Source organism: Mobula birostris, chromosome 30 (assembly GCF_030028105.1).
Source record: "Mobula birostris isolate sMobBir1 chromosome 30, sMobBir1.hap1, whole genome shotgun sequence".
NCBI classification, from domain to species: Eukaryota; Metazoa; Chordata; class Chondrichthyes; order Myliobatiformes; family Myliobatidae; genus Mobula; species Mobula birostris.
Window position 1 is genome coordinate 35,467,266 of NC_092399.1, and position 22,791 is coordinate 35,490,056.

Here is a 22,791-nt window from a genome sequence, read left to right on the forward strand (position 1 = left end):
AGTAAGGCATTTAACAAGGTTCTACACCGTAGACTTATTCAGAAAGTCAGAAGGCATGGGATCTAGGGAAGTTTGGCCAGGTGGATTCAGAATTGGCTTGCCTGCAGAAGGCAGAGGGTGGTGGTGGAGGGAGTACATTCAGATTGGAGGATTGTGACTAATGGTGTCCCACAAGAATCTGTTCTGGGACCTCTACTTTTCCTGATTTTTATTAATGACCTGTATGTCGGGGTAGAAGTTTGCAGATGACACAAAGTTTGGTGGTGTTGTAGATAGCGTAGAGGATTGTGAAAGATTGCAGAGAGACATTGATAGGTTGCAGAACTGGGCTGAGAAGTGGCAGATGGTGTTCAACCCGGAGAAGTGTGAGGTGGTACACTTTGGAAGGACAAACTCCAAGGCAGAGTACAAAGTAAATGGCAGGACACTTGGTAGTGTGGAGGAGCAGAGGGATCTCGGGGTACATGTCCACAGATCCCTGAAAGTTCCCTCACAGGAAGATAGGGTAGCAAAGAAAGCTTTTGGGGTGTTAGCTTTCATAAGTCTAGGGATAGAGTTTAAGAGTCGCGATGCAATGATGCAGCTCCATAAAACTCTGGTTAGGCCACACTTGGAGTACTGTGTCCTGTTCTGGTCACCTCACTATAGGAAGGATGTTGAAGTGTTGGAAAGGGTCCAGAGGAGATTTACCAGGATGCTGCCTGGTTTACAGAGTATGCATTATGATCAGAGATTCAGGGAGCTAGGGCTTTACTCTTTGGAGAGAAGGAGGATGAGAGGAGACATGATAGAGGTGTACAAGATAATAAGAGGTCTAGATAGAGTGGATAGCCAGCGCCTCTTCCCCAAGGCACCACTGCTCAATGCAAGAGGACATGGCTTTAAGGTAAGGGGTGGGAAGTTCAAGGGGGATTTTAGAGGAAGGTTTTTTACTCAGAGAGTGGTTGGTGCGTGGAATGCACTGCCTGAGTCAGTGGTGGGGGCAGATACACTAGTGAAATGTAAGACTACTAGATAGGTGTATGGAGGAATTTAAGGTGGGGGCTTATATGGGAGGCGGGGTTTGAGGGTCGGCACAACATTGTGGGCCGAAAGGCCTGCACTGTGCTGTACTATTCTATGTTGTATGTTCTATGTATCTCACTGTTTGGGTTTGGATGGGACTGTATCCCACTGTTTGGGATTGGATGGGATTGTATCCCAGTGTTTGAGTTTGGACGGCAGCCGCATCTCTAAGGCTGCAGTCAGAGACTCTTGGCTGGTTTTTCAGAGGTGAATGGGATAGCAATACCATCCAAGGAGAAATGGAACTTTTCCATGAGTCTACTTTTCTTTAATACCAAACACCTGGAATTCTCCGGCTTAAACCTCAGCCACTCCCTAAAGCCTCCACATCCTCCCTGTAACGGGGCAATCAGAATTGCACACAAAACAGGGTGTTGGTATTTAGCAGGGCCAGAGGTACAAGAATATCCAAAATACAAAGATTACAGGGAGAAGGAGGGAGAATGGAGTTGAGAGGGAATAATAAATCAGCCATAATTGAAGATTGTAGCAGATTTGATGGACCAAATGACTGAATTCTCTTCCTATATCAACTGGAAAACACTTTTAATCCCCTCAAATCCTGTAGACTGAAGGTCAGTCATAAAAGTTTCAACCCATTCTTATCACGACCTTATCATAAATAAGCAGTCATGGTAGCAATCAGCACCAGCGATCACCCATCGGGGTTCAAATCCCACCGTTTTCTATAAGGAATCTGTACCTTCTCCCTGTGACTGCGTACATTTCCTCCGGGAGTTCTGGTTTCCTCCCACATTCCAAACACAGGTGGGTTAGGGTTAGTGAGTTGTGATCTTGCTATGTTCATGCCAGAAGCATGGCGAAACTTGTGGGCTGCCCTCGGCACATTCTCGGATAATGCTGGTCATCGACTGAAAATAACACATTTCACCGCATATTTCTGTATTTCGATATCCTTGTGAAAGATAAAACTAATCTAAAGAAACCATCATCTTGAATCCTGTGTGGATAAATACTGTTTTTGTTGTTTGTGAAGCGTGATTTCGTCATGACCGAGGATGTCTTTCCCTTCATCCTGATGTCACCGGGAGGGAACATTTTCAACCAAGAACACAACAAGGTTTACCCAGTCATGACGAAGCCACTGAATCAAAACCACATTTCTTTTTCTCAGAACTGCTACATGGTCAGATATCAGCTGGAGGGTCCCAACAGAGTCAAGGCCTACGTCAGGTACTGGTGCCAATTCTGCAGATGACATAAAGTGCATATACAATATATTGTTAAACATACAGCAGTATAATGCTGCTGACGCTGTCATAAATAGTGTGCACTGTGTGGTAGCAGAGTGTTCAGAAGTCTCTCAGTACTGGGGAAGAAACTGTTACTGGTCCCAAAGTGAAGTCAGGGGTAGACAGGAGGCATTTGGCCTGCTGGTATTCATCAGTAACTCACTCAGTACAAAGGTTCTGACGTTATGTTTCACCCTTGCTGAGTTTGCACACGGGCTATTGTGGTCACCAGTCTTGGTCACCCTGCTGCGGAAATAATGAAATTAAGTTGCACAGAACGCAGAGGAGATTTACACAGATGTTCTTAGGACTCAAACGTCTGAGTTATAGGTTGGACAGGCTGGGACTTTTTTCCTTAGAAGACAGGAAGCTGAAGGGTGATCCTGGAGAGGTGTATAAAATCATGAGAAGCATAGTTACAGTAAATGTACACAGTCTTTTCTTGAAGGTTGGGAAATCAAGAACTCAAGGACATAGGTTTAAGGTGATGGGGCAGAGATTTAATATATATACAAAGGGCATAACTTTCAACTGGAGAGTGGTCTGTATATGGAACGAGCTGACAAAGGAAGTGTTTAAAGTAAGTACAGTACATTAACCACTCGTACAGCTACACAGACAGAGAAGTTTAAGGGAGATATGGACCAAACGATGACAAATGGGAGTAGATTAGATTGCAGTCTTGGTCAGCATGGACCATTGGATCGAAGGGCCTGTTTCTGTGTGGTGTGACTCAATAACTCTGTGCCATTGCTAAGTCTTTATGGAGTTCAGTAAGGTTTGATAAGATTCCCCATGGTCAACTCAGAAAGTCAGGAGGCCTGGGATCCAAGGAAACTTGGCTTTCTGGATTCTCAGTTGAATTGCTCAAAGAATGCAGAAGCTGGTTGTCGTTGGATTGTAAACTGCCTGTAAGTCGGTGACCAGTGATGTTCCACAGTGATCTGTTCTGAGACCCCTGATAAGAGGCAGAGACAGAGTCCACAACCTGAGACTTTTCCCAGTGCATAAATGTGATGGACAGAACTCTCAGATGACTGGAGGAATGTGTATTTGGGGAGTGGGGAGCATGTCAGAACGCCCTTCCAGGGGTTGTGTGGTTGAGTAGAGGCAGGTACATTAGCGACATTTAGGACACATTTAAATGTGAAATACAAATGGAGGCCTCAAGGACGTCATGGAAGTTATAAATAATTCTGCCTTTACAGTAAGCTGACACTGCTCCATGCAGACCTACTGTTGTAGATTCGGTTTTCCTTTCAGTTGGAAGGTGTGTTTGGAACTGACGGTGAGGGTTTGGCAACTGGTTAACGAGGCGACTGTCACCGATTTTTCACCTGAAGATGTACTCGATGCTGGGGAGGCTAGTGCCTGTGACAGAGCTGGCTGAGTTTACAACTTTCTGCAGTTTTTTCTGATCCTGGGTAATGGCTGCTCCATAGCCGTCAGCAATGCAACAAGCTGGAAAATTCTCCACTGTACATCTGTATGAATTTGCAGAAGCCTTTGATTACACACCGTGTTCCTAGCAACATGCACCACAGAAACAGGCCCTTCTACACGTTAACTCCTGACAAACAGCAGCAAAAATTGAACTCTGACCTTAGATCTGATGCTGCAAAGTGATTGCATGAACTGCTACACCACCATGAGGCGAAGTGAAGATGCAGATTCTAATGCTTTTAAGATTTTCCAGAAGACTGGAAATTTGCAAACATCACTCAACTCTTCAAGAATGGAGAAAGGAAGAAGTAAGGAAGTTGTAGGCCATTTAGTCTGACCTCAGAGGTTGTGAAGATGTTGGCGTTGACTGTTGGGGATGTGGTTTCAGGTCACTTGGCGACACATGATAAAAGTCAGCATGGTTTCCACAAGGGAAAATCTTGCCTGACAAAACTGCTGGAATTCTTTGAAGAAGCAACAAGCAGGTTTGACAAAGGAAAATCAGTTGATGGTTGTGCATTTGGATTTTCTTTTTTTTAAATACTTTATTTACAATTTTCAGTTTTACAAAGACAAAATAAATTAAAGACATTCAAAACAATACAAAGGAAATACAGCTCCAAGTGGAGCACAGACAAAACAAACCAAGACTGAAAAAAAACACAAAACAGAAAGGCTGCCAGACTATTTCCAAGATTACCTAAATAAACTTTCAGAGAAAGAGTTGACACAATAGTGACATCACGGAAGCAATGTAAAGCAAAATGAATAAAGAATCCGGTTAGGCACCACACCCGCTCATGAGACTAGACGGGTCAAGGTCACGATGTATGTGAGGTAAGATGACATGAGCCAGTAAGGGTCCCCATATTCTCTCAAATGTATTCTGTGTACTGGGTTTGTGCAGACGCAGTCTTTCCATTTGTATAATAGACAACATCTGCCTGAGCCAGTGTGCGAAGGTGGGTGGAGTATTAGACTTCCAGGTCAGAAGAATAAGTTTCTTAGCCACCACCATTCCGAGATGCAGAGTAATCTGCATGTCGTGCAGCAACTCAAGAGCCTCTGCAGAGCATCCAAAGATGGCGAGCTCGTGATTGGGCTGAATGTCTCTCGAACAGACTTTTGACAGCCACTCAAAAATTGCAGTCCAAAAGTTGTATAACGTAGGGCAAAACCAGAAAAGATGTGCTAGTGAGCCCTCAGCAGAGTGGCACTTATCGCATTCAGGGGACACAGATGGGAAGATGCGATTCAGTTTTGTTTTTGAATAATGCAATCTATGCATCACATTGTACTGGATTAACCTGTAGCGTGAATTAATAGAACCACAGTGAACCCGGGACATTGCCTCCTCCCAAAATTCCGCTGATATCTCTGAGTTCAAGTCCCTGGCCCAGGCTTCCCTAATAAAATCTGTAGAAACCTAAGGAGTAAAGCAACTCACAAATTTTGATATTAACTGTTTGGAGTCTGGAGGGAGCAAGAGGTTTTCAAGAAAGGGATGGGTGGTGGAAGTAGGCTCGAAGTGTGGGCACTTTTCCTGAACGTAGTGCCTGGCTCGGAGATAGCAAAAAAAATGTGAATTTGGAAAGTTAAGCTTAGGGCTTAATTGTGTGAATGATGCAAACTGGCCGTCGATGTACAGATCTAAGAAAGTTTTGATACCCCTCTCTCTCCAGACTGCAAACACCCCGTCTAATTATCCAGGCTTGAATGAATGATTTTGACAAATGGGAGCGTGTGTGGAAACACCGGGAGTTTGGTAAACCACTTTTATCTGGTTTAGTATTCGTAAAGAATTCTTTAAGGTAAACTTTTGTTGGATTAGCTTGTCTGTTGAAGCATAAGTGGAAAGCAGGAGAGCGGGAAGTGAAGAATATTTAACAACAGAGACTTCCAGCTCTGGCCATAAAGGTTTTTCTTGGGTCTCAGCACCTGCACATTTCCAGTATGTAAGAGCCCTGGAGTTAGCTGCCCAGTAGTAATGTTTGAAATTTGGCAGACCAAGACCGCCCTTCTTAAGAGGTTTGTGTAGGTGACCCTTGGATATCCTGTGTGATTTGTAGCCCCACACAAAGGGCAATATGATAGAGTCAAGTTTCTTGAAAAAGGATGCACTTAAATATATAGGCAGGTTTTGAAAAAGATATAGAAACCTGGGTAGGCTCACTATTTTAATCATATTTACCCGTCCAATCATGGATAAGAGCAGTGTCCTCCAGGACATGATATTTGTTCTGGGTTTTTCTAATGATTCTATAAAATTAAATTTGAAAAGATGCTTTGGGTTCTTAGTCAGTTTAATCCCCAAGTAGGTGAAACAGTCTTTCTCTACTCTAAAAGGCAACTTTCTCAGGGAGTCTTCAGTAAATTAATCCACTAAGGGCATGAATTCGTTCTTTCCCCCATTTATGGTATAGACAGAAATACTCCCGAAGGAATTTATATGTTCTAGTAGGATGGGAATAGAGACCGCTGGGTCAGCTAGACAGACAAGGAAGTCCTCCGCGTACAGAGTCACGCGGGTCTCAATATTGCCCAACTTGATACCTTTAATGTGTGTGTGGCCCCTAATGCCAATTGCCAGGAGTTCTAGCGCTATGTTAAACAGCAGTGGGGACAATGGGTCCCCTTGGCGAACACCACATTGCAGAGAGAACGGATTGGACTTATCCCTATTTGTGAGAATGAAGGATTTTGGATTAGTATATAATATTTTGACCCATTTTATAAAAGTGTCGCTGAATCCAAACTTCTTGAGTGTTGCAATTAGATAGGGCCACTCTATCATATCGAATGCCTTGTGGGCATCTAGAAACAGTATAGCAGCTCTATCTTTCCCATAATCGGCATACAAAATATTGAGAATTTTGCGGATATTACAGAAGGAGTACCTGCCCGGGATGAATCCCGTTTGGTCCGGGTGAATGATATTTGCTATATGCTTACCGAGCCGATTTGCTAACACTTTTGTAATTATTTTCAGATCATAACTTAGCCTATAGCTTCCAGGGTCCGTTTCATCTTTATCTTTTTTTAATAAAACACAGATATTTGCTTCACTGAGAGAGGGTGGGAGCCTCTTGTTTTTAAAGGTATCCCGAACCATTCTGAGCAAAGTCGGTGTAAGGATATCTCGGAAGGCTTTGTAGAACTCTGGCCCGAACCCGTCCGGTCCAGCTGCCTTGTCGGTGGGAAATACTGTGATGGCATCCTGTAACTCAGAGAACAAAAAATCCAAATCCAAATTCTCCCTGAAAGCTGCATCTAACTGTGGGAAGTGAAGCGGATCAAAAAACATCTCAAAATCTTCCTGTGTAGCTGTTGATCTAGAGGTGTAAATTTCTGAATAGAACTCACTAAATTGTTTGCTAATATCCTTTAAGTCTGTAAGCATCAGGCCAGATTTGGATTTTATTTTGTAAATGGCTCGTTTTGCTTGTTCTCCTTTTAACTGCCTTGCCAATAACTTCTGTGGTTTGTCACCAAACTCAAAGCCTCGCTGTTTAAGTTTAAGTAGTATGTTGCCAATTTGTTCCCCTAGAATGGAGTTGTATTCGTATTTTAATTTGAGAATATTATTATAATCTGATTGGAGCAAAGAGTTTTTGTAAGCCTGTTCAGTCGCTAGTAATTCTTCCTCAATCTCTTCCAATCGACCTCGTTTAGCCCTTTTCAGAATTGTTTCATAAGAAATAATTTGTCCTCTGATATACACCTTAAGTGTTTCCCACAGTGTTGAGTAATTGACCTCGCCATTGTTGTTGGTCTGAAGGAACTGCGAGATGTGTGTCGTAATGTATTCTTTAAATGCCTGATCCTTGAGCAAAAAGGGATTAAAGCGCCAGTTATAGGGAGGGACAATTGAAGATTGAGATTGACAGGACTATGGTCAGATATTATTATGCTGTGATATTTGGTGTGGTCAATATTAGAGATTAATCTGGAGTCGACTAAAAAAGAATCCATCCGTGTATATGATCTGTGTACATGGGAATAAAAAGAATAATCACGGTCAGATGGGTGTTGTAGTCTCCAAATATCCACCACCTTCTTCGACTTCATCAAATTGTTAAGAGTTTGCACAGCAAGAATATTGGGTGGGGGGGCAGAGGAGAACCTATCTAAATACGGGTCCAGGTAGCTATTAAAGTCACCCCCGATCAATATGTGGCTGGAATCGTTATCTGGGATCAAGTCAAACACCTTACGGAAAAAAGCTGGATCGTCCGAGTTCGGCCCGTAAACGTTTACCAGTGTAATGGGAAGTAAATTGATATGCCAAGTTAAAATTATAAACCTGCCATTTGGATCAATTGTGGATGAGTGAAAACGAAAAGGCAGTCTTACGGAAGAGAATGACAACGCCTCTGGCTTTGTATGTAAAAGGTGCCTGATAGACCTGTAAAATCCAATTAGCCTTGAGTTTCCAGTACTGAGTGGCTTTAACGTGAGTTTCTTGTAAGAATATAATGTCAGATTTCAATGATTTCAAATGTGCGACAACTTTACCTCGCTTTATTGGGTGACCGAAACCGCGCACATTCCAAGAGACCAAGGACATTTAGTCAAGAGTATTATTCATTTGTGGTACCTTTTGCATTGTAATGAAACACAAACTTAGCATTCAGTCTGGCAGCCAGCAAAAACCAACAAAAAATAACATGAACAATTAACAAATTTGTGAACAAAACCCCCACCTATTGCTTCCCCAAATGAAGCAGAGTTGCCCTCATCCTAATCTGGGACCACCGAACAAAAGCGGAGAAAAACACCCCCAACTAACAGTCCCTCATTGGCACACATAATAAAGAACAAATTGAGGATAGAAAAAAGAACTACCATGATTAAAGTCTGCTCACAGCACGTTTAGACTCTCTTCATTTATGTTGTGAAAAATAGCCTTTCAAAGTTTTTGGTCTACAAAAGTCTTGGCTTCATCCGGGATGCTGAGTACTTTTACTTGCCCTTGGTGATGAACATGGCGCCTGGCCGGGAAACGTAGCAAATGTCGGACCTCCTTCTCCCTCAGCAGTTGCAGCACCTCACGGAAACTCCGCCATTGCTCCATAACCTCCGCAGTGTAATCGGAGAAGATTAAGATTCGATGACCTCTGTAATCCATCGAGAGTTACCTCCCGAGCCGCAGAATCTTTTCTTTGTCCTGTGCGAAATGCACTCGTGCAATGATTGTGCGGGGCCTTGAGCCTTTCGGTGGTTTAGGCTGTTGTGTGCGGTGCGCTCTATCGATAACGACCGGCTTGGTGAAGTTGTTATCCCCCAGCAGATTGGGGATCAGGTTAGTGACCAATTCAGTCAGCCTCCCTTTCTCCTCGCCTTCTGGGACGCCAACAATCTTTATGCTATTGCATCTGGATCTCCCTTGCAGATCTGAAAGTTTGGCCCACAGCCTTTATTTTCTTGCTGCAGCTCAGCGACTGAAGTTTCCACGGCGTGGATTCGCTGCTCGTGGCCGGCGGTCTGATTTTCGGTGCTCGACAGTCTCTCAGTGAGTGATTGCTGGATGGACAACAGACTCTGGAAACTGTGCTCAAACTTGTCAAACCGCTCGTTGAAGGACTGCAAGAGCTTGTTTGATATTTTCTGCCAAATAAGAGGAAGCTCGTCTTCCTCTTCGGCTGACGACATGCCTGGAGGGTTCTTGCTAGCTTGGTCCCGGCTAACAGCTACAGCATCGGGCAGCGGGCGAGCGGCTTCCTTCCCGCCTCGTGCTGTTTTACTGGGCATGTTCATGTTACACTTTTTGGTGGCATAAGAGAGAAGCAAACAATGGAGTTCTTGCAACAAAAATTGAGAGTCAAGTGTTCAAAAAGACAGTTTTAACTCGTAAAGTTTGGTGTGCCATGAGGAGCTCGAAAAACACGTCTATACTGCACGCATCACACTATTTGGATTTGGATTTGCATTTGGATTTTCAAACGACCTTTAACAAGGTGCCACACATGAGATGAGGCTGCGTAACAAGTTAAGAGCCCATGGTATAACAAGAAAGATACTAGCATGGATAAGGCAGTATCTTTATCAGACTGGCAGGAGACAAAGAGTGGAAATAAAGCGAGCCTTTCTGGTTGGCTGCCGGTGGCTCGTGGTGTTCCACAGAAATCTGTGTTGGAACCACTTTTTTTAAACTTCATACATCAATGACCTCCATGAAGGAATTGATGGCTGAAAAGTTTGCAGAAGAGATTTGCTAGTATTCTGCTCAGACTTAGGGGCCGGAGCCACAATGAGAGATTGTATAAATAGATTTTATTCACTGGAATGTATGAAATTAAGGGACAACCGGATGAAAGAGTTGAAGAACATAAGTGGTGTAGACAAAAAAAAAGACTGTTTTTTCCCCCAAGGAGAGAGTGCTGCAACAAGAGGGCATAGGTTTAAGATCAGAGCTGAGAGATTTATAAAGGACATCAGGGGCATCTTTTTCATGCAATGTGTGTACTCAGAATGAGCTAACCAGGATTGTGATTGAGAAGGGGCATTAGCATCATTTAAAAGCGTTGTGATAGATACATAGAAAGGAGAGATCTCGAGGGCCATAGGTCAAACAGAGACAGATAGGACTATCTTGGACAAGATGGGCCAAAAGGCCTGTTTCCCAGCTGTTCAACTATTCCCAGAAGTAGTTCAATGTTTGGCCAGAACTGGAGGTGTGTGGAGATCATGGGAGAGTTGAGGAAGCCTCAGAAGATCTTTTAACAGGCTAAACCCCTGAGACAGACACTCACTGTCCACCTTGATAAGGGACTCAGTTGGCCACAACATTGATTTGCTCAGAATGGGAATCAGGTTTATGATCACTGTGTGGCAGGGGTTCTTAATGATGGATTCCACCTTCTTGAAACACTGCTGAACCAAGGAGAGGACTGGTGTGTGTTCCCTCAATTTCCCATTCCTGAAGTCCACCATCATTTTCTTGGTCTTACTGATATGGAAGGTTACTCAATGAACTGTGGCAGGCTAACCTGTGTGTCTGTTATCTCTTCCTTCAAGCTGTCCGGCCTGCTCACGTGCTGCAAGATCATCCATTGCAGCAGGTTTGAAGGTGCCACCAGCAACCAGCTCCTGGATGAGATAGTGTCCTTCGTGAAAACTACGTTCGATAAACTGGTGCAGGACTCAGGTAATTGGAGACTGGAAATATATCAAAGTTCAAAGTCTTCACTCTGTCAATACAAAAGCTGTTCCATAAAGTTTCTCAGTAAAAGGGCCAACAATGACAGAGCACCCTGTCTGAACTTGATAGTTGGGTGAGTTCTAGAAATGGAGATCTGGGATGGAATTTGCAGTTGCTTGGAAACGTGGTGTTATGGTGTACATTTGTTAAGGTCAAACATTACAGTGAAATAACCACAAAGTTTGATGAGGAAAATGCAGGTATGTGCTATATAAAGGTAAAGTTATAGGTGAATTAAATCAAAGTAAATTTATTATCAAAGTACATATAAACACACCATGTACTACCTCGCACCTTCCCACTATCACCAACTCACAGGGAAGGGAGGCTTCTGTTAAGTAATAACACCCCCAGTGGCTGGTTATGGATGGGACTCTTACCAGCCCTAATCCCCTGGATACCCACCCACAGTTCACCTGCACATTCCCCATCCCTCCCCAACCGTCCTTGCCTAAAACCAATGTTACCTCCTGCTTGATGACAGCATTGAGAACAGGGAGTGGCCTGGATGGTGTTGACCTTGGTCCCTGATCTTGATCATTGCTGGGGTTAAAGGTCAGATGAATCCACCAAATTCAGGGTGGACTCTCCTGGAGCCTTTTTCAGCGATCCTTCCCGTCTCACGCATCCTGCTGTCTAAGGGGACAGACAAGTGTGAGGTAATGCATTTTGTAGTCCAAATTATGACAGAACTTACAGAGTAAATGGCACAGACCTCAGGAGTGTTGACGTACAGAGGGATGATGAGGTGCAAGTCCAGTGCTCCCTAACACAAGTGGAGAGGATGGTGAAGAAGTCATTTTGCTTGTCTTCATAGCCAAGGCATTGAGTGTAAGTACTGGCTGTCACGTTCCTAACTGGCTGTCCCACTACCTCACCCAGCATTCCTTTCTCTCTGAGGACCACCTTCCCTCACTCCATCTCCACCTGCTCTCGCGCACACACACACACACACACACACACACACACACACACACACACACACACACACACACACACACACCAACAGAGATACACACATACAGACACTCATTACACACAAAGCACACACAGTAATGTGTAAGAGGTTGCATCTGAGTCCCTGACTCTCCTCCCAACCCTGCCACATTTCACACCGTCTCTCCATCTCCAATTCACAGGGAAGGGAGGCTTCTGTAAGGCAGTAACACCCCAATCGCTGATTGTAAACCAGACTCTTATCAGCCCTAATCCCCTGGATACCCACCCACAGTTCACCTGCACAATCTCCATCTCTCCCCAACCATCCTTGCCTAACACCAATGTAGTTCCTGATACGTTTGTATCTACGACTTCAAAGAGTCTTTGAAGGAGATTGTCCTAAACCAAACGTGTCTGGTACCACACAGAACAGTAACCCCATTAACCGTTTCAGTGCCTTGTAATAACCGCAGATACTAACACTCCCATTACTTGCTGATATGTAGTGATAATGAAATAAGCTTTAAAATAGTTTCTCATTTTGTCTCTCTCTCTGTGACACACAGACACACACTTTCATCCCATTGCCCATCCTTCCTCTTCTTCCCCGACTCCCACTCTCTGTCCTCCCTCTCACACTCCCACTGTTTCTCCTCCCCACCCTCTTCCTCCTGCCCTCCCACCACAATGCCTGTAGTGACCCTCAATGTTGAGCAGGAGATAGACATGTACCACAGTAAATTGTGACAATGGTTTCGCTGGTGAGAACCTGAAGACAAAGTTCCTGCGACAGAGAAAGCTCACATTTGACCCAAAGAACATCCAGATGGGACCCTGGCTTAACTGAAAGAAGCTGCACGTGAAGGTAAGAGCAGGAAACGTTGAGCAGAATGGAAACAGTCCCTTCAGCCCATCGAGTAACACTGACCCATCACAGGAAGGACGTGGAGGCTTTAGAGAGGGTGCAGACGGGGTTCACTAGGACAGTGCCTGGATTAGAGGGCATGCACGATAAAGAGAAGTTGGGCGAACTTTGGGTGCTTTTTCCTGGACGCTGGAGGCTGGGGGGGGGGTCTGATATGTTTATAAAAGTATGAGAGGCTCAGATAGAGGAGGTAGCATTTAATTACTAGTTTAAATGATTCAGAGAGGCTTGCTGCACAGTGACATAGTGGTTAGCGTAACGCTTCACAACACTAGCTGTAAGATCAGGGTCCAATTTCCGCTGCTGTCTCTAAGGACTTTGTACATTCTCTCCATGACCACATGGATTTCCTCTGGATGCTCTTGTTTCCTCTCAAATTCCAAAGATATATGGCTTACGATTAGTAAATTGTGGGCACATAAACCAAATTATTGACACAAATGAGTAAATAAAATATGATTCAACATGCATGTCGAGTGCAGCACAAGTAAACAGTAAACTGGGGAGTAAACAGGAAATAGTTCACTGTCCTAGAGCTGAAATGTCGGTGGAGACAGGGGATTCAGTAGTCTCTCAGTTTGAGGGAAGAAGCTGGTATCCAGTCTGGCAGTCCTAGTCCTGGTGCGTCTGTACTTTCTTCCTGATGCTAGTGGGTTAGAGAGATTGTGGGATGGGTGGTAGAGATCCTCAACAATGTTTTGGTCCCTGTTCAGGCAGGAGTAAAGTACAGGGAGAAAGCAGTGAAGGGAGAAGGCTCAGAAGGAACTGGCAGGATCTGCAAAAGCACTGAAAACAGAGCCATCTTAGGGTACATGTTAATGGCAGGATTCTCAGCAGTGTGGAGAAACAGAGGGATCCTGGGGTGCACATTCATAGATCCCTCAAATGTACCACACAAGTTGATTTGGATGGTTAAGAAGGTATCTGGTGTGTTGGCCTTCATTAGTCAGAGGATTGAGTTCAAGATCAGTGAGGGAATGTTGCAGCTCTATAAAACCCTGGTTAGACCACACTTGAAATATTGTGTTCAGTTCTGATCACCTCATTATAGGAAGATTGTGGAAACTGTTCAGTGTTCTCAATACAAACTGGTAACTGTGTTGCTATTACTGTGACAGTGATTAGGGTTTTCCCAGTTGGTTAAGGACTGAATGGCTGAAGGGAAGTAGCTGTTCTTGAACCTGGTGGTGTGGGACTTCAGGCTTGTACACCTCCTGCCCGATGGTAGCTGCATGAAGATGGCACGGCCCGGATGCTGGGGACCTTTGATGATGTGTGTTGCCTTGTGTGTTGAAGAGAGACTGATGGTTGGGTGTGTCCGTTGGGGAAGGATGTAGAGTGATGTGGTGGAGAGCAATGAGACGTGGGGAGTAGACAAGGAGTAAAGAAGCTGTGGTGGGGGAGTGTGGACAGTCATTGGAGAAGGGTAATGGACGTAGTGGGGAGAGAGAGTTGAGGTGGGTGGACAGGGATGTTGGGGAGAGGCAACGCTTCTCATAACCAAGGGATGCTGGGTGTTTGAGTTACTGTGTGATGGCTCCTCTCTCACTCTATTCTAACCGCAGGATACCACCACATCCACCATCTGTCTGCAAACGGTGAACTCCTGCCCTCTGCCTTGCTCTTCACCCACATCATGATCGAATGAGTTCTCGTCGTCATCATCTCCTCCGCTGGGATTCCTGACTTACCAGGAGCTGGAACAGAGAACCACCTTGACCAGACGGAGATGGACAGAGGGACAGTGGGAATGGGTTGGGGTCAATTGAAAGAAAGAGGAGGGGGAGGGTGAAAGAGATATTGGGAGATGAGAGGGAAGGGGAGTGGGGGGGCTAGAGATTCATATATAGATGGGGGAGGTGTACATTATTTCTGGGGGGCAGGGGAGAAGGGAGTTTTCAATGCTGCTGCATGTCTTGGTCAAATGTACTTCCTGGCCTTTTCATTATCCACATCTATTCACGTTTAACACTGGTCAGAGGACAGAGAAGAGATTACTCACCAAGTCAGGAACTGATCGATTGCAAGCATTGTGAAAAACTCTCTACATGTTCAATAAAAATAATTTTACAACAGTCACCACCTGTTCTTGTCTTTTTGGGGAGACAGAGATAGGGAGATGAAAATGGAGAAGGGATTATTCTGGAATTGTGTAGAGCACTGTGTACATCATAGCTTGAGGACTGGACACTGTTCCAGTCAGCACATTACAAGGAAGAAGTGACTGCACTGAAAAATCCCATCAGACCTCTCCTCCGTACTAAGTGGCCATGCCTCTACTTTGAGAGCGAGCCCATTAGTCCTGGATTCCCATGATAGAAAATATCCTCTCAACATTCACTATCAAGGTCTTTACTCAGTCGATAGTTTTTTTTAAATGAGATCCCCGGTCACTCTTGGAGATTCCAGCAAGTAACAGCCCAGCGCCATCAATCGCTTCTCATACGATATGCCATTCATTACCAGAATCTTTCTGCTATCTTCTCCTTTGTCTTTTCTGCTTGTTATTTCCCCAAAATATTTTAACAGATTTGTCTGGCACCATTTTCCCCAAAGAAAAGCATGTTAATTTTGGCCTTTGTTATCATGTACCTCCAAGTATCCCGAAACCACATCCATAATCGTCTCCAATATCTTCCCAACCACTGAGGTCAGGTTTATTGACCTGCAACGCATATGAAAAGTATTCACCCACCTTAGAAGTTTTCATGTTTTATTGTTTTACAACATTGAATCACAGTGGATTTTATTTGGCTTTTTTGACACAGATCAATAGAAAAAGACTCTCACGTTAAAGGGAAAACAGATCTCAACAAAGTGATCTCAATTCATTACAAATATAAAACACAAAATACTTGATCACACAAGAATTCACCAACCACCCCCACACTTGATTTAATTTGCTAGTGCTACCGACAGGCAGGTCAGGAGCAAAACACAGGACTCAGAAATCTGCTCTTCTGGATTGTTTAATTCTTAGATTAAATTGTTTAATCGTTATTTTCTTGCTTTAATTACTTGCTCTATCCTATTAGTTTTTATACGCAAGTTTAATATGCTCGAATGAATTTTACATTGAGCTCAAAAAACTTCAGATTAAAACAACAGAAACCAACAGGCTGGAAAAATAGCTGAAAATTGGTTGTTGGAACTTAATGCAGACAAGTATGAGGTGTTGCACTTTGGGAGGACAAACCAGGGTAGGATAAACACAGATAATGGCCTGAGGAGTGCGGGTAAACAAAAGGATCTGTGAAAACAGATCCATAATTCCTGGGTGACATGACAGGTAGATTGGATATTAAGGAAAGCTTCTGGCATATTGGCCTTCATAAATCAGAGTCACCAGTACAGGAGTTGGTATATTATTTGGAAGTTGTTTGAGATTTTGCTGAAAGAATTTTGAGTATTGTGTATAGTTCTGTTCCTATACTCACAAGAAAGATATCAATAAAGTTTAAAGAGTACAGAGACATTTCACAGGGATGTTGCAAGGACTTGAGGGCATGATTTATGGGGAAGGGTTGAATGGGTTAGGACTTTATTCTTTGGAGCGGAGGAGAATGAGGGAAGATTTGTTAGAGGTATATCAAATAATTAGGGGTGTAGAGAGGGTAAGTGCAAGCAGGCTTTTTCCACTGAGGTTAGGTGAGATGAGAATTAGAAGTCATAGGTTAAGGATCAAAGGTGAAATATTTAAGGGGAACCTACAGGGCCATTCCTTCACTCAGTGGAGCAAGTGCGGAACGAGCTACCAGGGGAAGTGGTGAATATGGGTTTGATTACAACATTTAAGATAATTTTGGATAATACATGGATGGGAGTGGATGGAGGGTTATTGTTCAAATGGGACAAAGCAGAATAATAGTTTGACATGAACTATAAACTAAAACTTCATGTTACTTTTTCCAAACAGAATTTGCTACTAACACAATTAAAATCCTTTGCATGGTTGTCTGCATTTGAAGTGTTCATGTAGAGAACTGGAAATGCTTTATTGGAAGAAATGGGATTAGGAAATAAAATGGGAGAATTGACACAACATGGGAGATGGGAAGAAAGGCTGTTGTGTCAAGATAACAATATCAACTAATAATAATAATAAAGGCATCTGTTAGTCTTGCGAGACCATGGATCTGAGCCTGGAAAGTCTTCACTCTCCAGGGCGCAGGCCTGGGCAAGGTTGTATGGAAGACCAGCAGTTGCCCATGCTGCACGTCTCCCCTCTCCACGACACCAATGTTGGCCAAAGGAAGGGCATTAGGACCCATACAGCTTGGCACCAGTGTCGTCGAAGAACAATGTGTGATTAAGTGCCTTGCTCAAGGACATAACACATGTTGCCTCGGCTGGGGCTCAAACTCACGAACTTCAGGTTGCTAGTCCAATGCCTTAACCACTTGGCCACGAGCCCACCACAGTGTCAACTAACAATAACATTTCCTCAATAAATATGCAGGCATAAAGAATCCATCCTCAGTCAACTCTCAGTAAGGTAATGACAGACTTTTTATGACCATCGTCCTGTATGATTTGATTTCAAAAGGGCCAGGCATGAACGTTCCATCAGTGTGGATGTGACTGTTGTCATCAGTGGGAGGAGATGGTGTTCCAACCTGCACTCCAGATCGTTGAGCTTCTTAAAGGCATGAAACGCTCTGTTAGTGTTTACTGAGGGAGTTATGAGGTGTATATCACTGTGATATAGACACTGACAAGTTGTACGGACTGTAGCCATCAGCAGCAAAACACAGTGCAGTAGGAAAACAAAACTCAGCATCTGATTAGAAGGAAACAAGGAGGGAACCAGGCTTCACTCAGAGACCACACTTGCATTGAATTTTGGCAACTTGTGACACGAGTCCTGCAGTTAGTAGCACGACAAGCAGAGCCACTGCTTCAGGTCCAGCATCCCAGGTGTAATCCTGACCTTGGGTGTTGTCTGCCAGGAGTTTGCACACTTCTCCTGTGAATGCCCAGATAGTGGAGAGCACACCTGTGGCTGTCCCCCTCAGCAACAAATATCTTGTTCTGGATGCTGTTGAGGGGGATGACCCACGGTGACCGGGTCTATGGCACTGAGCCTGGCGCTGTTGTGCAGGAGAGAAGGAGGGAGAAGAGAAATGCGGTAGTCGTAGGGGATTCCATAGTCAGGGGAATGGACAGGAGATTCTGTGAGCCTGAACGAGATACCCGCATGGTGTGTTGCCTCCCAGGTGCCAGGGTATGGGATGTCTCGGATCAGGTCCTGTATATTCTGAAGGGGGAGGGTGAGCAACCAGTTGTCTTGGTGCATGTTGGTACCAATGACATAGATAGGACAAAGGAGGAGGTCCTGAAGAGAGATTTCCAGGAGTTAGGGAGGAAGCTGAGATGCAGGACCTCCAGGGTAGTAATCTCGGGATTGCTACCTGTGCCACGTGCTAGCGAGGGCAAGAATAGTAGGATCAGGCAGATGAATATGTGGCTGAGAGACTGGTGCAGGGGGCAGGGCTTCAGATTCTTGGATAATTGGGATCTCTTCTGGGGGAAGTATGACCTTTTCAAAAAGGACAGGTTACACCTGAACCCGAAGATGACCAATATCCTGGCAGGAAAGTTTAACAGAGCTGTTAGGGAGGGTTTAAACTAATTTGGCAGGGGGATGGGAACCGGAATGACAGAGCGGAAGAAGGGGAAAACAGAAATAAATCTAAGATAGTAGGCAGTAAAGATGTCAGGAAAGACAGGCAGGCGATGGGGCAAATTTGTAGCCATTGGGATGAGTTGCAGTGCAATAAAGTTGCAGTGAAATCAAAGCGAAAAGTACCAAATACTGGTCTTAAGGTGTTGTACTTAAATGCACGCAGCATAAGGAATAAGGTGGATGATCTTGTCGTATAGCTACAGATTGGCAAGTATGATATTGTGGCCATCACTGAGACGTGACTAAAGGATGCATGTCTCTGGAGCAGAACATCCAAGGATACAAGGTGTATCGGAAGGATAGGAAGGTAGGCAGGGGGGAGACGTGGCTTTATTGGTAAGAAATGACATTAAATCATTAGAAAGAGGTGATATAGGATCAGAAGGTGCAGAATCTTTATGGGTTGAGCTAAGAAATTGAAGGGGTAAAAGGATCCTGATGGCAGTTATTTATAGGCCTCCAAACAGCTGCAGGGATGTGGACTACAAATTACAACAGGAAATAGCAAAGGCTTGTCAGAAGGGCAGTGTTATGATAAGTGTGGGTGATTTTAACATGCGAGTGGATTGGGAAAATCAGGTTGGCACTGGATCTCAAGAGAGAGAATTTGTAGAATGTCTGCGAGATGGCTTTTTAGAACAGCTTGTTGTTGAGCCCACTGGGGATCAGCTGTACTCGACTGGGTATTGTGAAATGAACTGGAGGTGATTAGAGAGATTGAGGTGAAGGAACCCTTAGGAGGCAGTGATCATAACATGATTGAGTTCACTGTGAAATTTGAAAAAGAGAAGCCGAAATCTGATGTGTCAGTATTTCGATGGAGTAAAGGAAATTACGGTGGCATGAGAGAGGAACTGGCCAAAGTTGACTGGAAAGGGACACTGGCGGGAAAGACGGCAGAGCAGCAGTGGCTGGAGTTTATGCGAGAAGTGACGAAGGTGCAAGACAGGTATATTCCAAAAAAGAAGAAATTTTCAAATAGAAAAAGGATGCAACCGTGGTTGACAGGAGAAGTCAAAGCCAAAGTTAAAGCAAAGGAGAGGGCATACCAGGAAGCAAAAATTAGTGGGAAGACGGAGGATTGGGAAGTTTTTAAAACCTTACAAAAGGAAACCAAGAAGGTCATTAAGAGGGAAAAGATTAACTATGAAAGGAAGCTAGCAAATAATATCAAAGAGGATACTAAAAGCTTTTTCAAGTATACAAAGAGTAAAAGACAGGTGAGAATAGATATAGGGCCGATAGAAAATGATGCTGCAGAAATTGTAATAGGAGATAAGGAGATGGCGGAGGAACTGAATGAGTATTTTGCATCAGTCTTCACTGAGGAAGACATCAGCAGTATACCGGAGACTCAAGGGTGGCAGGGAAGAGAAGTGTGCGCAGTCACAATTACGATAGAGAAAGTACTCAGGAAGCTGAATAGTCTACAGGTAGATAAATCTCCTGGACCAGATAGAATGCACCCGCGTGTTCTGAAGGAAGTAGCTATGGAGATTGCGAAGGCATTAGCGATGATCTTTCAAAAGTCGATAGATTCTGGCATGGTTCCGGAGGACTGCAAGATTGAAAATGTCACTCCGCTATTTAAGAAGGGGGCAAGGAAGCAAAAAGGGAATTATAGACCTGTTAGCTTGACATCAAGTGGCTGGGAGGTTGTTGGAGTCAATTGTCAAGGATGAGGTTACAGAGTACCTGGAGGCATATGACAAGATAGGCAGAACTCAGCATGGATTCGTTAAAGGAAAATCCTGCCTGTCAAACCTATTACAATTTTTTGAGGAAATTACCAGTTGTCTAGACAAGGGAGAGGCAGTGGATGTTGTATATTTGGATTTTCAGAAGGCCTTTGACAAGGTGCCACACATGAGGCTACTTAACAAGATAAGAGCCCATGGAATTACGGGAATGTTACATACATGGATAGAGTGTTGGCTGATTGGCAGGACACAGAGAGTGGGAATAAAGGGATCCTATTCTGGTTGGCTGCCGGTTACCAGTAGTGTTCCACAGGGGTCCGTGTTGGGGCTGCTTCCTTTTACATTGTACATCAACGATTTGGATTATGGAATAGATGGCTTTGTGGCTAAGTTTGCTGACGATACGAAGATAGGTGGAGGGATCGGTAGTGCTGAGGAAACGGAGAGTCTGCAGAGAGACTTGGATAGATTGGAAGAATGGGCAGAGAAGTGGCAAATGAAGTACAATGTTGGAAAGTGTATGATTATGCACTTTGGCAGAAATAATAAACGGGCAGACTATTATTTAAATGGGGAAAGAATTCAAAGTTCAGAGATGCAATGGGACCTGGGAGTCCTCGTACAGGATACCCTTAAGGTTAACCTCCTGGTTGAGTCAGTAGTGAAGAAGGCGAATGCAATGCTGGCATTCATTTCTAGAGGAATAGAGTATAGGAGCAGGGATGTGATGTTGAGGCTCTATAAGGCGCTGGTGAGACCTCACTTGGAGTACTGTCGGCAGCTTTGGTCTCCTTATTTAAGAAAGGATGTGCTGACTTTGGAGAGGGTACAGAGAAGATTCACTAGAAAGATTCCGGGAATGAGAGGGTTAACATATGAGGAACATTTGTCCGCTCTTGGCCTGTATTCCTTGGAGTTTAGAAGAATGAGGGGAGACCTCACAGAAACATTTCAAATGTTGAAAGGCATGGACAGAGTGGATGTGGCAAAGTTGTTTCCCATGATGGGGGAGTCTAGTACGAGAGGGCATGACTTAAGGATTGAAGGGTGCCCATTCAGAACAGAAATGCGAAGAAATTTTTTGAGTCAGAGGGTGGTGAATCTATAGAATTTGTTGCCACGGACGGCAGTGGAGGCCAAGTCATTGGGTGTATTTAAGCCAGAGATTGATAGGTATCTGAGTAGCCAGGGCATCAAAGGTTATGGTGAGGAGGCGGAGGAGTGGGACTAAATGGGAGAACGGATCAGCTCATGATAAAATGGCGGAGCAGACTCGATGGGCCGAATAGCCGACTTCTGCTCCTTTGTCTTATGGTCTTATGGTTTCCCACCGTGTCCCAAAAACACAGGGTAAGTTAGCTGGATTCTGTTAGTCATCTGCAGTGTGGGTGGGTGGTGGGAGATTTGACAAGAGCTCGTGGGCGAGGAAATATTTAATTTTAATTATTTTTTATTTAGAGGGGTAAGTATATTGATAGGATTTTTCTGAGACCTGGTAAAAACCCAATGGCTGAATATCCTCTTGTTGTATATCATAGATATGAGAATTTACTTAAAGCACAATTGTCCTGAATTATTGGGTCAGTTTCTATTCAAGCCATCAACAGTTGGACTTTAGAAGCACTGAACAAAGTGTTTCCAAATATTTCTATGGAAATAGTGACTTTATTTGTAAGAATATGTAATCCTTGATACTGTCAGTAGAGCAATATACAAAAGTAAGGTTTCATTAAACCTTTAATGGCTCTGTGGTTAAGAAGGCAGATGGTGCATTGGCCTTCATCAATCGTGGGATTGAGTTTAAGAGTCGAGAGGTAATGTTGCAGCGATATAGGACCCTGGTCAGACCCCACGTGGAGTATTGTGATCAATTCTGGTCGTCTACAGGAAGGACGTGGAAACCATCGAAAGGGTGCAGAGGAGATTTTCAAAGATGTTGCCTGGATTGGGGAGCATGACTTATGAGAATAGATTGAGTGAACTCGGCCTTTTCTCCTTGGAGTGATAGAGGATGAGAGGTGACTAGATAGAGGTGTACAAGGTAATGAGAGGCATTGATCCTGTGGATAGTCAGAGGCTTTTCCCCAGGGCTGAAGTGGCTAGCATGAGAGGGCATTGTTTTAAGGTGCTTGGAAGTAAGTACAGATGAGATGTCAGGGGTAAGTTGCTTTGTTTTGTTTTGTTTTGTTTTATTTTGACACAGAGAGTGGTGAGTGCATGGGATGGGCTGCCAGCAGTGTTGGTGGAGGCGGAAATGATAGGGTCTTTTAAGAGACTCCTGGATGGGTACATGGAGCTTAGAAAAATAGTGGGCTATGGCTAGAGCTTTGGTAGTTCTAAGGTACGGTCATGTTCGACACAGCTTTGTGGACGGAAGGACCTGTATTGTGCTGTATGTTTTCTATGTTTCTATGTTTTTCAAATGCTGGTCAAGCTTCAGCTGGAGTATGCTGTTCATTCAAGTGTCACACTGGGCTAGACTTGGATAGTGTCAAGGTGAAAGACTTGAGTTATTTGTGTAGATTGGAGAAGCTCAGGTTGTTTTCTTCGAACACAGAACAGCACAACACTGGACAGGC

General features: G+C 44.1%; 1 protein-coding gene across 3 annotated transcripts in view; it reads left to right on the plus strand.

Annotated features, from left to right (window-relative positions):
• LOC140190439 (1-phosphatidylinositol 4,5-bisphosphate phosphodiesterase delta-4-like) overlaps nucleotides 1-14,635 on the plus strand; it is a 33,766-nt gene extending 19,131 nt beyond the window's left edge. For all 3 annotated transcript variants that reach the window (XM_072247016.1, XM_072247018.1, XM_072247017.1), the window contains 4 exons: nucleotides 2,201-2,259; nucleotides 10,779-10,908; nucleotides 12,468-12,766; nucleotides 14,392-14,635. In XM_072247016.1, the coding sequence (XP_072103117.1) occupies nucleotides 2,201-2,259; nucleotides 10,779-10,908; nucleotides 12,468-12,598 (320 nt within the window). In that variant the 3' untranslated portion in view covers nucleotides 12,599-12,766; nucleotides 14,392-14,635. The remainder of the gene's footprint in view (nucleotides 1-2,200; nucleotides 2,260-10,778; nucleotides 10,909-12,467; nucleotides 12,767-14,391) is intronic.
• Nucleotides 14,636-22,791: the final 8,156 nt, after the last annotated feature.